At 44.0% G+C, this 18,395-nt stretch overlaps 1 protein-coding gene across 1 annotated transcript in view; it reads left to right on the top strand.

The window, feature by feature from the left end:
- The window catches only part of LOC115200279 (single-stranded DNA-binding protein 2), a 116,351-nt gene that overhangs the window by 21,288 nt on the left and 76,668 nt on the right, over window positions 1-18,395 (top strand). The window contains exon 2 of the mRNA XM_029763217.1: window positions 17,895-17,967. Within this exon, the coding sequence (XP_029619077.1) occupies window positions 17,895-17,967 (73 nt within the window). The remainder of the gene's footprint in view (window positions 1-17,894; window positions 17,968-18,395) is intronic.

Here is an 18,395-nt window from a genome sequence, read left to right as displayed (position 1 = left end):
ATTCTAAGACAAGGAGGCGTCGGCTGGGGTCAGGCAGGGGATGGTAGAGAACAGGGAACACACCGGGCTCACTCACTGCTCGTGTGTGTGTGTGTGTGCGTGTGTGCGTGCTGTGTATGCATGTGTTTTAGACATTCATTGCCAGACTGTGATGTATTCCATTCTTTATGTCTCAAGTTATCATTGACTTTTCATTTACTATGACTCATAGAGCCTACAGTGCTGTCAACACACTGTCCATTTAGATCATTCTGATCAAGGACTATACTGTGCTTTAGATAGTACACAGTTACACAGCCAGTGACTGAACCATCCCATATGTCTAGGCAAATAAATTAACATGAATGACAACAAAGTTCTATCTGCAAACAGAAGAAGAATTGCACTGAAATGTACTGTTATCACTTAAAGAAAAGTTAAACAAGGAAAACTCTGCTGGAAATCAGGCGGTGTCCTTTGAACTGTGAAATTAAAGGAACTCTGTAAACTGTGACTCAATCTAAACTAAACAAACCAATTAAAATGGAACTAAAAATTAGAGTACATTGAATTTTTCTGTTAATGGATTTCTCCTCTCCCTGTCTGATAAGATGGTTTTTCCTGTTGTCCCAGCTGAGAACGTTGTTGCCTCTTATGTTAGGCCAGAGCAAGTCTGAACCAATGACAACGAACTAAAACTACTTTTCATTTTCAAACTCATGGTCTGAGTTTGAAACATTCTGTTTTGTCTGTCTTTCACGATCAGAAGAAAGGACAGGGGATTTGCTGCACCCTCCCCCACCCCCTCCCTCCCTCTTCCGTTCTTAATTGCAGCTCCACTCATTTGTTCTTTTCCGGAGAAGCTAGACGAGGGTGGTTTCCTGCTCATGTTCCTGCTACTGAGAGAGAGAGAGCGAGGTTTGGTAGTCAATCACATTGACACACCCCACTGAGCCGACATGTTGCCCTGACCTTGATCACAGACTCCTGTTTAAAGGGTCAGCCTCTGACGGTGGAGGGAGGGCTTCTCCTTTCAGGACCAGCTAATTCTGAACAGATGATGATGATGATGATGCTTGGAGTTGGACTCTAGGGCAGAGCTGCATTATAGTGAGCCTCACAAGCTGTACTATATGCTGCTTTTCATTCTTGTCTTTTAATGCGAGACTAAACCATGTCTCCTTATGATGCTGTTCACCACTGTTGAATCTTAAGAGTTGGAGGAGTGTCCGTTTTTGATCATAAACATTTTCAATTCTTTGTAAGAGAGGACCTTGCACTTACATCTGATAACACTGACATTTCATCTCTTTTTATCCAAATTCCCTTCTGTTCATTTTTTGGTGGTAGAAAAGTGGTAATTGGATGTATCTATCGGCCACAGATTCTGACATTGGTAGTTTCATTGATATTCTTGCATCACCTTGGATTTGATTAATAATGTAGATAAAATATGTTTTTTTTATTGGGTGATGACAACATAAACGTATTTAAAAGTGGCGAACCACTCACTGACATCTGACTTTTTGAATACTTTATACTCCAGCTATCTGTATCCCCTTTATTATTGATAATATTTTTTACAAAATCTTTGAATAATGTGGCTAATACAGGTATAATTTATACTGTATACAGTGCATTCTGAATGTATTCAGACCCCTTGACTTTTTGTTACGTTACAGCCTTATTCTTAAATGGATTAAATAAAACATTTTCCTCATCAATCTACACAAAACACCTCATAATGACAAAGCGAAACAGATTTTTATTCATTTTTGCTAAATTATTACAAATATAAAACAGAAATACGTTATTTACATAAGTATTCAGACCCTTTGCTATTCAGACCCTTTGCTATGAGAAATTGAGCTCAGGTGCATCCTGTTTCCATTGATCATCCTTGAGATATTTCTACAACTTGATTGGAGTCCACCTGTGGTAAATTCAATAATTGGACATGATTTGGAAAGGCACACACCTGTCTATATAAGGTCCCACAGTTGACAGTGCATGTCAGAGCAAAAACCAAGCCAGGAGGTCGAAGGAATTGTCTGTAGAGCTCCGAGACAGGATTGTGTCAAGGCATAGATCTGGGGAAGGCTACCAAAACATTTCTGCAGCATTGAAGGCCCCCAAGAACACAGTGGCCTCCATCATTCTTAAATGGAAGAATATTGGCACCACCAAGACTCTTCCTAGAGCTGGCCGCGCGGCCAAACTGAGCAATCGGTGAGAAGGGCCTTGGTCAGGGAGGTGACCAAGAACCCGATGGTCACACTGACAGCGCTCCAGAGTTCCTCTGTGGAGATGGGAGAACATTCCAGAAGGACAACAATCTCTGCAGCATTCCACCAATCAGGCCTATATGGTAGAGTGGCCAGACGGAAGCACTCCTCAGTAAAAAGCACATGGTAGCCCGCTTGGAGTTTGCCAAAAGGCACCTAAAGGACTCTCAGACCATGAGAAACAATGACCATGAGAAACGCTTGGCCTGAATGCCAAGCGTCACGTCTGGAGGAAACCTGGCACCATCCCTATGGTGAAGCATGGTGGTGGCAGCATCATGCTGTGGGGATGTTTTTCAGCGGCAGGGACTGGGAGACTAGTCAGGATTGAGGAAAATATGAACAGAGAAAGGTACTGAGAGATCCTTGATGAAAACCTGCTCCAGAGTGCTCAGGACCTCAGACTGGGGTGAAGGTTCATCTTCCAACAGGAAAACGACCCTAAGCACACACCCAAGACAACGCAGGAGGTGCTTCAGGGACAAGTGTCTGAATGTCCTTGAGGTCCCAGCCAGAGCCTGGACTTGAACCCAATCGAACATCTCTGGAGAGACCTGAAAATAGCTGTGCAGCGACGCTCCCCGTCCAACCTGACAGAGCTCGAGAGGATCTGCAGAGAAGAATGGGAGAAACTCCCCAAATACAGGTATGCCAATCTTGTAGCGTCATACCCAAGAAGACTTGAGGCTGTAATCACTGCCAAAGGTGCTTCAACAAAGTACTAAGTAAAGGGTCTGAATTCTTATCTAAATGTGATATACCCTGTATTTTTATTTGTAGAAATTTGCCAACATTTCTAGAAACCTATTTTTGCTTTGTCGTTATGGGGTATTGTGTGTAGATTGATGAGGGAAAAAACTATTGAATCTATTTTAGAATATGGCTGTAATGTAACAATGTGGAAAAGTCAAGGGGTCTGAATACTTCCCGAATGCACTGTACTTTATTTCTGACTACTTTCCAATTTTCCACTTCTCTTTGGCAGCTAGAAATGAACAGATGGGAATGATTAGTAGCATTAAGGGTGTTTATAATTATTAGATTTTGTTATCTGTTTTAACAAACATTTTTTGTTGTTGTTGTAATTATGTATTGTATATAATTTTTTTTGTGGTGTGGTTTTCATATAAGCCCTTGGGCTTCCAACCACACTTGTACACCGTTTTACATTTTTTATATATATATTTTTTATCTGTGTTGTTGTCTATCACGGAGTTAGCAAGGTGTGGATAGTCTATCACGGAGTTAGCAAGGTGTGGATAGTCTATCACGGAGTTAGCAAGGTGTGGATAGTGGTAGTTTGTTATAGGGGTTAGCTAGTTGTAAGGATAGGTTGTTACAGGGGTTAGCTAGTTGTAAGGGTAGGTTGTTACAGGGTTTAGCTAGTTGTGAATAGTGGTAGGTTGTTACAGGGGTTAGCTAATTGTGAATAGTGGTGGGTTGTTACAGGGGTTAGCTAGTTGTAAGGATAGGTTGTTACAGGGGTTAGCTAGTTGTGAATAGTGGTAGGTTGTTACAGGGGTTAGCTAGTTGTGAATAGTGGTGGGTTGTTACAGGGGTTAGCTAGTTGTGAATAGTGGTAGGTTGTTACAGGGGTTAGCTAGTTGTGAATAGTGGTAGGTTGTTACGGGGTTAGCTAGTTGTGAGTAAGGGATAGGCTGTTTCACGGGGTTAGCTAGTTGTGAGTAAGGGTAGGTTGTTACAGGGGTTAGCTAGTTGTGAATAGTTTTAGGTTGTTACAGGGGTTAGCTAGTTGTGAATAGTGGTAGGCTGTTACGGGGTTTGCTAGTTGTAAGTAGGGGTAGGTTGTTACAGGGTTAGCTAATTGTGAGTAAGGGTAGGTTGTTACAGGGGTTAGCTAATTGTGAGTAGGGGTAGGTTGTTACGGGGTTAGCTAGTTGTGAGTAAGGGTAGGTTGTTACAGGGGTTAGCTAGTTGTGAGTAGGGGTAGGTTGTTACGGGGGTTAGCTAGTTGTGAGTAGGGGTAGGTTGTTACGGGGTTAGTTAGTTGTGAATAGTGGTAGGTTTTTACAGGGGTTAGCTAGTTGTGAATAGTGCTGGGTTGTTACAGGGGTTAGCTAGTTGTGAATAGTGGTAGGTTGTTACAGGGGTTAGCTAGTTGTGAGTAGGACTAGGTTGTTACAGGGGTTAGCTAGTTGTGAATAGTGGTAGGTTGTTACAGGGGTTAGCTAGTTGTGAATAGTGGTAGGTTGTTACAGGGGTTAGCTAGTTGTGAATAGTGGTAGGTTTTTACAGGGGTTAGCTAGTTGTGAATAGTGCTGGGTTGTTACAGGGGTTAGCTAGTTGTGAATAGTGGTAGGTTGTTACAGGGGTTAGCTAGTTGTGAATAGTGGTAGGTTGTTAGAGGGGTTAGCTAGTTGTGAATAGTGGTAGGTTGTTACAGGGGTTAGCTAGTTGTGAGTAAGGGATAGGTTGTTACAGGGGTTAGTTAGTTGGTTCAGGTGTTAGCTAATTGTGAGTAAGGGATAGGTTGTTACAGGGGTTAGTTAGTTGGTTCAGGTGTTAGCTAGTTGTGAGTAAGGGATAGGTTGTTACAGTGGTTAGTTAGTTGGTTCAGGTGTTAGCTAGTTGTGAGTAAGGATAGGTTGTTACGGGGTTAGCTAGTTGTAAATAGTGGTAGGTTGTTACAGGGGTTAGTTAGTTGTGAATAGTGGTGGGTTGTTACAGGGGTTAGCTAGTTGTGAGTAGTGGTGGGTTGTTACAGGGGTTAGCAAGGTGTGAGTAGGGGTAGGTTGTTACGGGGTTAGCTAGTTGGTTCAGGTGTTAGCTAGTTGTGAGTAAGGATAGGTTGTTACGGGGTTAGCTAGTTGTAAATAGTGGTAGGTTGTTACAGGGGTTAGTTAGTTGTGAATAGTGGTAGGTTGTTACAGGGGTTAGCTAGTTGTGAGTAGGGATAGGTTGTTACGGGGTTAGCTAGTTGTGAGTAAGGAAAGGTTGTTACGGGGTTAGCTAGTTGTAAATAGTGGTAGGTTGTTACAGGGGTTAGCTAGTTGTGAATAGTGGTGGTTTGTTACAGGGGTTAGTTAGTTGTGAATAGTGGTAGGTTGTTACAGGGTTAGCTAGTTGTGAGTAGGGATAGGTTGTTACGGGGTTAGCTAGTTGTGAGTAGGGATAGGTTGTTACGGGGTTAGCTAGTTGTGAGTAAGGATAGGTTGTTACGGGGTTAGCTAGTTGTGAGTAGGGATAGGTTGTTACAGGGGTTAGCTAGTTGTGAATAGTGGTGGGTTGTTACAGGGGTTAGCTAGTTGTGAATAGTGGTGGGTTGTTACAGGGGTTAGCTAGTTGTGAATAGTGGTAGGCTGTTACAGGGGTTAGCTAGTTGTGAATAGTGATAGGTTGTTACAGGGGTTAGCTAGTTGTGAGTAGGGGTAGGTTGTTACAGGGGTTAGCTAGTTGTGAATAAGGTTTGGTTGTTACAGGGGTTAGTTAGTTGGTTCAGGTATTAGCTAGTTGTGAGTAAGGATAGGTTGTTACGGGGTTAGCTAGTTGTAAATAGTTTTAGGTTGTTACAGGGGTTAGCTAGTTGTGAGTAGGGGTAGGTTGTTACAGGGGTTAGCTAGTTGTGAGTAAGGATAGGTTGTTACAGGGGTTAGCTAGTTGTAAATAGTTTTAGGTTGTTACAGGGGTTAGCTAGTTGTTACAGGGGTAAATTGTTACAGGGGTTAGCTAGTTTTGATTAAGGGTGCTGTAGGTTGTTACAGTACTTATAATAAGTTGGGGGGTTGGCCCTGTGCTCCATGGGCAATGGATCAATGTAGCCTCTGACATTTATTCCTAAGAGCCTAGTTCCTATCATGGTTTCTTCCTAGGTTGCTGCCTTTCTAATGAGTTGTTCCTAGCCACCGTGCTTCTCCATTGCTTGCTCTTTGGGGTTGATTGTGTATCAGTCGTCTTTAGCTGTGTCCGTTTTGTAGCAGGAGGCAGTGCAACAACTTCAGGCTAACTTGGAAGAGGATGAGTGTAAATCTGTCACTTTATCATCCCCATCATTTACATTACATTTGAGTCATTAAACAGACGCTCTTATCCAGTGCAACTTACTATTAGTGCATTCATCTTCAGACAGCTAGGTGAGACAACCACATCAGTCTTCTTCAATAAAGAAGTTATCAGCAATGCCAGTTCTAGTAAGAAAGACAAGGTTGTTGTTGTTTTTGTGTGGGTGGGGAGAATTAAGACTGAGATGTCTTATTTAAGATCACTGCAACACCTTAGCATTGTCGTCTCTCCTGAGTGACTTCGTTTTTGTGAATGATGTCTGCGTGATCTTTGGCCTGGGATGGCACTAGGAGGGGGGGATTGTGGGAGCTGGAGTTAATGAAAGGTAAACAAGAGGGCTGCGCTGAGGTGCGCCAAAGAACACAGAGCTATTCTACAGGATATGAGCTTCATTCTCCTGACTTACCTTGATATGCATGACGATGGACCAGAGGAACAGATTTTGAAACCCATAAATTCCTATACTGAAGGGTTAGGTTTGACTGGGAATTCTAGTTTGTTACTATATTGCATGCCTGCCAGTGCCCTCTGTGTACTGTAGTCCACGTTTGTATGAAATTATACATTGTTGAGATGAGTATGATGCATGTTGACACAATATACAGAAACTCATGTTGATTATGTACACTCTTCGAAAAAAGGGTTCCGAAGGGTTTCTTCCTGGAACCAAAAGGGAGCCTGGAGCCACATTTTTTTTTAAATTCAAATGGTTCTCCTATGGGGACAGCCGAAGAACCCATTTAGTTTCCAGATATCACATTTTTTTCTAAGAGTGTATACATTGTGTTAACGCTGCCACTGTATGATAACCTTTTGTCAGTTACTGTAAGTTGTCAACTGTATTTATTTGAAATCTTTTCAGGATGAAATCTCTTGAGCTGCACCATCTTGAGTTTCCAAATGAAAAAAACGAATGGAAAAAAACAAACAAACAATACTTAGAAACAAGAATAATATGGCAACTACTGTCTAATAATAATAATTTAAATCAAATACTTAGATTAAACAAAAAGTTGTCTAACTACTAATAGGCTTACAACTAATAAAAACTACTGCTACAACTGCTGCTACAACTAATACAACTAAGTACCTATAATATATACATACAGTATATATTTAAAAATATCTCCACATGGTGATGTTTCTAATTGTTAAACACAGAGTTTGTTCTTAACATTTGAAACAGCTATTTCTTAAATTCACTGTGTGACTTTAATGCCCTGATTTCTATAGGTAAATGATTCCAGTCAGTTGGGTCTTTGTATTTGAAAGATCTTACTCTAACCTCATGATGTACCCATGGAATTTGGAATTGCTGCTGTTGTCGAAAGGAGTAGTGCGAGTCTTGTATATTTAGGTTTTCCTTAATACACTATATATACAAAAGTATGTGGACACCCCTTCAAATTAGTGGATTCGGCTATTTTATACTGTTGTTGACAAGTATATATAATCAAGCACACAGCCATGCAATCGCCATAGTAAAACATTGGCAGTAGAATTGCCTTATTGAAGAGCTCAGTGACTTTCAATGTGGCACAGTCATAGGGTGCCACCTTTCCAACAAGTCAGTTCGTCAAATTTCTGCCCTGCTAGAGCTGCCCCGGTCAACTGTAAGTGCTGTTATTGTGAAGTGGAAACATCTAGGAGCAACAATGGCTCAGCCACAAAGTGGTAGGCCACACAAGCTTACAGAACGGGACCGTATCGTGTAAAAATCGTCTGTCCTCGGATGCAACCGAGTTCCAAACTGCCTATGGAAACAACGTCAGCACAAGAACAGTTTGTCGGGAGCTTCATGAAATGGATTTCCATGGCCGAGTAGCCGCACACAAGCTTAAGATCACCATGCGCAATGCCAAGCTTCGGCCGGAGTGGTGTAAAGCTCACCGCCATTGGACTCTGGAGCAGTGGAAATGTGTTCTCTGGAGTGATGAATCACGCTTTACCATCTGGAAGTCAGACAGACAAATCTGGGTTTGGTGGATGCCAGGAGAACGCTACCTGCCCCAATGCATAGTGCCAACTGTAAAGTTTGGTGGAGGAGGAAATAATGGTCTGGGGCTGTTTTTCATGGTTTGGGCTAGGCCCCTTAGTTCCAGTGAAGGGATATCTTGTATTTATTATAATAATTATTTTCCCCCCCTTTTTCGTGGTATCCTTATGGCAGTTACAGTCTTGTCTCATCGCTGCAACTCCCGTACGGACTCGGGAGAGGCGAAGGTCAAGAGCCGTGCATCCTCCAAAACATGACCCAACAAAGCCGCACTGCTTCTTGACACAATGCCCACTTAACCCAGCCACACAAATGTGTCAGAGGAAACACCGTATACCTGGCAACCATGTCAGCGTGCATGCGCCCAGCCTGCCACAGGAGTCACTAGAGCGCGATGGGACAAGGACATCCTTGCTGGCCAAACCCTCCCTAACCCGGATGACGCTGGGCCAGTTGTTCGCCACCCCAAGGGTCTCTCGGTCGGAGCCAGAGCCTGGACTCGAACCAGGAACTCTGGTGTCACAGCTAGCGCTGCACCAGTGCCTTAGACCACTACACCACTCAGGAGGCCCATGAAGGGAAATCTTAATGCTACAGCATGCGATGACATTCTAGATGATTCTGTGCTTCCAACTTTGTGGCAACAGTTTGGGGAAGGCCCTTTCCTGTTTCAGCATGACAATGCCCCTGTGCATAAAGCGAGGTCCATATAGAAATGGTTTGTTGAGATCGGTGTGGAAGAACTTGACTGGCCTGCACAGAGCCCTGACCTCAACTCCATCGAATACATTTGGGATGAATTGTCCTAATAGCTCAACATCAGTGCCCGACCTCATTAATGTACTTGTGGCTGAATGAAAGCAAGTCCCCGCAGCAATGTTTCAACATCTACTGGAAAGCCTTCCCAGAAGAATGGAGGCTTTTATAGCGGCAAAGGGGGGACCAACTCCATATTAATGCCGATGAGTTTGGAATGAGATGTTCGACGAGCAGGTGTCCACATACTTTTGGTCATGTAGTGTATTTATAGGGACATTAGTTGATACATTTAAAAAGACGTTGGTACCAATGCAGTTGTCTTCTGTTTGGGAGTGTCACACGGCCAATCCTTCACTGCTGGGGGGTTTAACATGTTTGCTGGAAGTGAGAAGGATAAAGAGCAGTACAAACACTGACACACTAAAGCAGTGCGAGATCTCTCTCTGTGGAGGAAAAACAGAGAACACAGTCAGATAAACTATTTTTTTGAGTATGAATGTTTCTCCTCGCTCAGGCCCTTCGAAAGCGGGATTATGACATGTGCTTTGTTAATCTTCAAAATGAAAGTTTTACTTCTCAAACCTTCCTCTCCTCAGATTATACAAGGACTCAATGAGAGTCAAGTTTATATTACAATATTTCTGCTGTTCATAACTTTGCCTTGAGCAGAAGCCATTAGCGAATTCTCCGGGGAGGTGGGTATAGGATAATGGAGAATATAGATCTGACATGTGACTATCAGCAGAAATGCCAATTAGAAATGCATCAACGGACAGCTACAGTCAGTTGGGAATTCACTGGAAGGCCTTCCAGCCATGTTGTTACGAGAAGATCAGAACAGGTTGTCAAACTGATGGAGAGTGGTCTATGAACCTCCGTGTGTGTGTGTGTGTGTGTGTGTGTGTGTGTGTGTGTGTGTGTGTGTGTGTGTGTGTGTGTGTGTGTGTGTGTGTGTGTGTGTGTGTGTGTGTGTGTGTGTGTGTGTGTGTGTGTGTGTGTGTGTGTGTGTGTGTGTGTGTGTGTGTGTGTGTGTTAGTGATGCGCAGATTGACTCATAAATGAAGGGCGGGCGGGTTGAATAAAGAGAAAACAATACTTTAAAAAAATAATAAATTTATCATTCTTGTGCAATTTATATCTATAGGCTACATTTAGGTTTTTCATTGGTGTAGGCTATCTGGCATTAGTGTGTAAGTCTTAGCTTTAGGGCCTAACCAAATAGCCTACAGGCCAATCGCCAAATGCTTTTGGGAACGGGCAGAAAAAGTTAACGTCGGTCCACAGAGGTAAAACGAGCCATGTAGGAGTTTAATTCTAGAACAGAAGAGCTGTGAAATGGAGAGTTGCAAAGAAAAAGAAAAGTAATGTTTGGGAAAGATTTGATGAAGTGGTGGAAGAGCATGATAGCAGTGCTGGCTGTGTTATGTGTGATGATTGTGAGACGCTATATAAATTCAACAGTCACAAGATGGGACTTCAAGTAGGCCTATGGTACAGCAAGGACTCTGTAGCCTACTGTTCAGATGGGTTAAATGGAAACTGAAATCAAGACACTGACTGCAGGTCTCTAACCTCTCACATTGCCTTTAATAGTAACTCCTGCAGAATTAAGGATTTCTTGCACTAAATTGATACACCAAATGTAGGCGTAAGTTTGACTCTGGAACAGGAGCGGAGAAATATCTAAAAAAATGTGTGCACAAATTTGTTTACATCCCTGTTAGTGAGCATTTCTCCCTTACCAAGATAATCCATCCACTGGACAGCTGTGGCATATCAAGAAGCTGATTAAACAGCGTGATCATTACATTCAGTGCTTTCGGAAAGTATTCAGACCTCTTGACTTTTTCCACATGTTGTTATGTTACAGCCTTATTCTAAAATGGATTAAAAAAAGGAAGAAATCCTCAACCTAATCTCTCCTATCTCTGGTAATCTTTGTTTTCCTTTTATTCTCTATTTCTTCCTCGTTGACTTTCTTTCTTTTTTCTCTTCTGTCTCTGTGTTCCGTTTTTGTAAAGTGGTGAGGAGAGACAGAGATACGCTCACCTGATAAATACGCTCACCTGATAAACAGAGAAAAGGGATTTGTTGCATTTAGCCAGATTTAACACAATAAAGTTATTTGGGCTTGAGCCTGCTGTAGGACATACCTTCTCAGAGAGTGTACCCACTCAAACACCTTTATGTTTCTATGTCACTGTTTAGCAGTCTAATGGGTCTATATACAGTACATTCCATGGTTGTTGTTGTGCAGCCCTCCCTGTATTAGATGAATTATTCACCGTTGTAATGGCTCTATATTTGTGGTTGTTTATTGTGCCTCAGTGCACATGTCCTCTCCCTCTGCCACTTAGCTGTCTATCTGGCAGAGCCTCTCCCCTGCAGAGGATGCTCCTCTCTAATGAATGAAGTCAAGCCATTTAGAGAGCCTTTTAATGGCACATAAAGCCCTGCTGCTGGGCTCTGATTAATCAGAGAAAGTGTTGGGCTGAGCACAGAGGCCAGGCCATACTCCATCCTCAGTCCTGTTCTCCATTCATCACTGCTTTGCACTCAGTTATAGCCTGATCCCTTTCTCTAACAGTGTGTTCCAAATGGCACTCTATTCCCTATATGGTACACCACTATTGGCCAGGGCTCATAGGGATATGAGAACAAAATTGAGCAAATTTAGGATAACATTTTGCAAAGACATTTTGACTTGATTCCTTATGCACTTAAAAACAGTGAGCCCTGGTCTTAACTCATGTTCACTCTCTCATTCTTACTACTCTCGGCGAGAAATTACTACTAACGTGGAAATATGAATTCCAATGTTTCCTTCTGAAGGTCTCCGGAATTTCTGGCTCTGTATTTGTATTTCTAGTGTGTATTCGGGAGAAAGGTAGCCTACTTTTTCCTGCTGCTTGTTCCAGTTTGGGTTTGTGTTAATTTGCTAAAGGAGGGCACAGCAGGGGTGCTTGGCTAGTCTGGGTGCTTGGCTAGTCTGGGTGCTTGGTTAGTCTGGGTGCTTGGCTAGTCTGGGTGTTTGGCTAGTCTGGGTGCTTGGCTAGTCTGGGTGCTTGGTTAGTCTGGGTGCTTGGCTAGTCTGGGTGCTTGGTTAGTCTGGGTGCTTGGCTAGTCTGGGTGCTTGGTTAGTCTGGGTGCTTGGCTAGTCTGGGTGCTTGGCTAGTCTGGGTGCTTGGTTAGTCTGGGTGCTTGGTTAGTCTGGGTGCTTGGCTAGTCTGGGTGCTTGGCTAGTCTGGGTGCTTGGCTAGTCTGGGTGCTTGGCTAGTCTGGGTGCTTGGTTAGTCTGGGTGCTTGGTTAGTCTGGGTGCTTGGTTAGTCTGGGTGCTTGGCTAGTCTGGGTGCTTGGCTAGTCTGGGTGCTTGGCTAGTCTGGGTGCTTGGTTAGTCTGGGTGCTTGGCTAGTCTGGGTGCTTGGTTAGTCTGAGTGCTTGGCTAGTCTGGGCGCTTGGCTAGTCTGGGCGCTTGGTTAGTCTGGGTGCTTGGCTAGTCTGGGTGCTTGGTTAGTCTGGGTGCTTGTTCAGTCAGATCATCACTATTTGAATGTGAATGTTTCCAGACCTCAGGAGGATTAATTGTGGGGCTCACCCACTAACCCCCTCCTTCAGACCCCTGTCTACCTTCTCTTCTATCTTCTCTTTCTTCTATTCCTCTACCTTCTCTTCCTCTACCCCCCCACCACCTCCCCCCTCTCCTTATCAGAACATTTAATCTCTTGTTGCTAATCTGTAGGATATCATCTGTCACTGTTCCATTTCCCACACCGCTGTACTCCAGCTGTGGTACTGGGATCTCTCTGTCTCTCTTTTCTTTGTATTTCTCTCCCTGTGTTTCTATCTCTCCATCCCTTTCTTTCTTTGTTTCTTACTCTCTCTCCATCTCTAGATCTAATTCCTCTTACAGCATTGCTGTTTGAGATGGTTTAGGTTACCATACGATGCATCCCTGACCCTGTGGCCACTTGTTCTCTCTGTTTCTCTGTCCACCACCAGTCAGCACTGTCTGCTATACTACTTCCAATCAGCTAATTTCCTGGTCAGGGTCAAAGGTTATCTGCAAATTTGCAAGGCTGTTTGACACTTAGACCCAGTACTGATATTGAGCATGTCTTATGGATAATGATGTGTTTTTATTACAGGTCCTGATGCACTATCAGGAACATAATGACTTTTGGTCCATTTACATTTAATCTTTAATGGCAGAATCAAGTGCCAAAGTCATTGTCTGTTTTGATTTGTAACTCCGGTTGTGTTCATGGTGGCAGTAAATTGATTAGTAGCGATCTGCTGGCCTCATATGCTGATGCTGTAAAGTAGGTTAACTTCAGACAGGCTCCTCCTCTCCTCTCCGTGACAAAGGGAAAATGGAGAATCAGCAGCATTTCAGCTCCCTGACTTAATGAAGCTACAGCTAGCCTGGCCCTGGCTGCTGAGCCTCCTGGCTGCTGAGCCTCCTGGCTGCTGAGCCTCCTGGCTGCTGAGCCTCCTGGCTGCTGAGCCTCCTGGCTGCTGAGCCTCCTGGGCTGCTGAGCTGCTGAGCCTCCTGGCTGCTGAGCCTCCTGCTGTACTAATGCTTTAGACTTAGAGGAACCTATGTTACCAAAATATGAATAGAATTAGATGTGACTGAAGACAAAACTACTTGAATTTGAAGTGGAAGGAGGTCAAGAACACACAAACTCTCTCACACACACACATAAAGATGAGAAAAACACTTGATCCTGTTTCAATCATGAATCATCGCAATTAATGAAAGTGGTGATTGTTGACTTCACAGGTTCGTCAAGGTAGATTGACAGTGAAACTGCGGTGTGAGAGAGAGAGAGAGAGAGAGACTCTCTCTTTCCTTTCCTCCACTCCCAGAGGAATGAAGAGTCACAGCATATTATTGATTACCCAGCACATTTCACAGGTTGACAATGTGTGTTCAAAGGGGACATGACAAGAGAGAGTGAGTGATACTGTACAGACAGACTGACTGAGTGAGTGATACTGTACAGACAGACTGAGTGAGTGATACTGTACAGACTGACTGACTGAGTGATACTGTACAGACTGACTGACTGAGTGAGTGATACTGTACAGACAGACTGACTGAGTGAGTGATATTGTACAGACTGACTGACTGAGTGATACTGTACAGACAGACTGACTGAGTGAGTGATACTGTACAGACAGACTGACCGAGTGATACAGTACTGACTGACTGAGTGAGTGATACTGTACAGACAGACTGACTGAGTGATACTGTACAGACTGACTGAGTGATACTGTACAGACTGACTGAGTGAGTGATACTGTACAGACTGACTGACTGAGTGAGTGATACTGTACAGACAGACTGACTGAGTGAGTGATACTGTACAGACAGACTGACTGAGTGATACTGTACAGACTGACTGAGTGAGTGATACTGTACAGACAGACTGACTGAGTGATACTGTACAGACTGACTGAGTGAGTGATACTGTACAGACTGACTGACTGAGTGATACTGTACAGACTGACTGAGTGATACTGTACAGACTGACTGAGTGAGTGATACTGTACAGACTGACTGAGTGATACTGTACAGACTGACTGAGTGAGTGATACTGTACAGACTGACTGACTGAGTGAGTGATACTGTACAGACAGACTGACTGAGTGAGTGATACTGTACAGACAGACTGACTGAGTGATACTGTACAGACAGACTGACTTAGTGAGTGATATTATACAGACAGACTGACTGAGTGAGTGATACTGTACAGACAGACTGACTGACTGAGTGAGTGATGCTGTACAGACAGACAGACTGACTGACTGAGTGAGTGATACTGTACAGACAGACTGACTGAGTGATACTGTACAGACTGACTGAGTGATACTGTACAGACTGACTGAGTGAGTGATACTGTACAGACTGACTGACTGAGTGAGTGATACTGTACAGACAGACTGACTGAGTGAGTGATACTGTACAGACAGACTGACTGAGTGATACTGTACAGACTGACTGAGTGAGTGATACTGTACAGACTGACTGACTGAGTGAGTGATACTGTACAGACAGACTGACTGACTGAGTGATACTGTACAGACAGACTGACTGAGTGAGTGATATTGTACAGTCAGACTGACTGAGTGATACTGTACAGACAGACTGACTTAGTGAGTGATATTATACAGACAGACTGACTGAGTGAGTGATACTGTACAGACAGACTGACTGACTGAGTGATATTGTACAGACAGACTGACTGAGTGATACTGTGCAGACAGACTGACTTAGTGAGTGATATTATACAGACAGACTGACTGAGTGAGTGATACTGTACAGACAGACTGACTGACTGAGTGAGTGATGCTGTACAGACAGACAGACTGACTGACTGAGTGAGTGATACTGTACAGACAGACTGACTGACTGACTGAGTGATGCTGTACAGACAGACTGACTGACTGAGTGAGTGATGCTGTACAGACTGATTGACTGACTGAGTGAGTGATGCTGTACAGACAAACAGAGAGCGAATGAGGGATGCTGTACAGACAGACAGACTGACTGACTGAGTGAGTGATGCTGTACAGACAGACTGACTGACTGAGTGAGTGATGCTGTACAGACAGACTGACTGACTGAGTGAGTGATATTGTACAGACAAACAGAGAGAGAGAGTCAGTCCCAAGATGAAGAGGGAGGGAACACAGCTCTAAGAACCTGGACCGGCGTGGAAGGTGTCACGCTGCTCATTGTTCCGTTAACCTTGTCCTTGTGAAATGCTCCGTCTTCTCTGTGGTTAAACACCACACCCCCACCCGCAGCCACCGTGTTACATCCCTTCATTACACACAAGAAAAACCACAGAGATGGAGAGTCGGAGAGAGACCGAGGTAAAGAGAGAGAGAGAGAGTCAGGTGTGTGGAGCCTGGAGAGGTGTGCAGTCCATCATCTTCAGACAGGTAGACGAGTGGCGTCTGGAGGTTTATTTTTTATCTCAGTCTGAGACTTAAGTCTGGACTGAGGAGCGGCTATGCAGCATGGCTGGGTCCGCTGAGGGGCCTCTGGGAACAGACAAAGCATGCGTCCCCAAATGGCATCATATGCCCATTATAGTGCACTACTTTTAACCAGGGCCTACAGGGCTCTGGTCAAAAGTAGTGCATTATTAAGGGAATGGGGTGCCGTTTGGGACGTAGACAGACAGTGAGCTGCTGCTCTTTCAAACTATCCTACCCTCACCACCTGTCTTTAGTTTAAATAAAGTACATATTTTGCCTATTGGTGCTCATTGTGTAGTTTTGGCCACATCAAAGAAAAATGCAACCATTTGCACAATCATCCTAAAATCTCATAAGAAATTGTGTTTTTTCTTACAGTAACATTATAATATGCTATTATATTCGGTTATATCACGTCGCGAGGCGGCAGGGTAGCCTAGTGGTTAGAGCGTTGGGCTAGTAACTGAAAGGTTGCAAGTTCGAATCCCCGAACTGACAAGGTACAAATCTGTCGTTCTGCCCCTGAACAAGGCAGTTAACCCACTGTTCCTAGGCTGTCATTGAAAATAAGAATTTGTTCTTAACTGACTTGCCTAGTTAAATAAAGGTAAAAATAAAAAATGTAGAATACTGTCATTGTGTTCTTGCAGACTTTGATCTAACTTTATTAAAGGAGCACCATTCACCACAGTAGCCTGTTCTCTGAGCAGCTGAAACAGGGGAGCAGAGACTGCACATGCGCAGAAACTTTGGACCTTTAGTTGTCGGGAAGAGGAAGTCAGATCCACAGCCACTCTGATTAGTTCATACTCTGGAGTGTTTTGGTGATTTAAAGTTCTGTTTGACTGCAGTACACTTCCAACACACAGCCACACACATCACCTCTATCATCTTATGTCTCTTTCCCCTATACCAGGGGTATTCAACTGTTACCCTACGAGGTCCGGAGCCTGCTGGTTTTCTGTTCTACCTGATCATTAATTGCACCAACCTGGTGTCTCAGGTCTAAATCAGTTCCTGATTAGAGGGGAACAATGAAAAAATCCAGTGGAACTGGCTTCCAGGTCCAGAGTTGAGTTTGAGGGCCCTATGTAGTAGTTATAATGTTCCAGAGCAAAGCATTCACATATTGCAGACCCATCCATGTAACCTTTTGTTTGGGTGATGTTTTCATTATTGATGCTTGACAGTGATGCTACCCTCTTATCTACCTGGCCTACACCAGGGCCGTTCCATGTACTAATGTAATGTCCATTACATTTTGTAACGTGACATGTAATTGAGAGGACAGTAGACAATGTCCTGGACATCGTTGTTTACTGTTGTCTTGTAATGATCCATTAGCCTCTAGACTACACTGTGTCCATGTTTCTATGGTTCTAGAACTCCCAGACCCAGCCAGGCCTGGACTGTTCTGTTAAGAGACTGACTGATACTGCATTGATCCCTGACCTGATCATCGGACGTCTTGTGTCTGTGTATCGGGTAGACCGCCCGCCCGCCCATCGGCCGCCCTCCAAGTTAGTTTGATCAACAAAGCAGCTCTAATTCATTCATCGATGAATGAATCGATTGTGAAAGGATTTTCCAGCGTAAGAAAGTCTGTTTTAGAGTGCCTGGGGTAAAACAGAGGCATTTACAGTGTGTTCCCTCGATGCCAACCCATCCCAGTATGCTGTTTGCTCTTCTACTGGCAGGCTACTGGTTGGCTGTGTCTCATATGGCCCAAAGCTGTCATGGTTGAAATTGGACAGGAGAGGTCAAGTTGTGGCATCAGGCAGTGACGTAGCCTAGTGAGGCTACACTTCTCTAGTCCAGTGATCATCCTACTAACATGATGTCGTCCCTGTGTTTCTCTGTGCAGGTTAGCTCTCTATGTGTATGAGTACCTGCTGCACGTAGGGGCACAGAAGTCAGCACAGACCTTCCTCTCAGAGGTAAGTGTGTAGTGTGTGTGTGTGTGTCCACTCTCCCAGAACAGAGCTGATTCTCCCTCCTATGCAGCTTCCTGTAAGGCAGGGCAGTGTGTGTGTGGTTAATTTAATTAGTGTGGAGCACAGTGCTGAGCTGGCAGAGCATGCAGGGCGGCAGGTGGTTCAGCATTTAGCCTCCATTTACTGGGATCAGCACAGAGAGTTACGATACACCAGCTAGCTGACAGCTTACACTGGCATCTGTCTCTCTCTCTCTGTGTCTCTCTCTCTGTGTCTCTCTCTCTGTGTCTCTCTCTCTGTGTCTCTCTCTGTGTCTCTCTCTCTGTCTCTCTCTCTCTCTCTCTCTCTCTCTCTCTCTTCTCTCTCTCTCTCTCTCTCTCTCTCTCTTTCTCCTCTCTCTCTCTCTCTCTCTCTCTCTCTCTCTCTCTGCT

The sequence above is a fragment of the Salmo trutta genome, chromosome 9 (assembly GCF_901001165.1).
Source record: "Salmo trutta chromosome 9, fSalTru1.1, whole genome shotgun sequence".
Taxonomy (NCBI): Eukaryota; Metazoa; Chordata; class Actinopteri; order Salmoniformes; family Salmonidae; genus Salmo; species Salmo trutta.
This window is presented reverse-complemented; position numbering and strand designations above follow the sequence as displayed.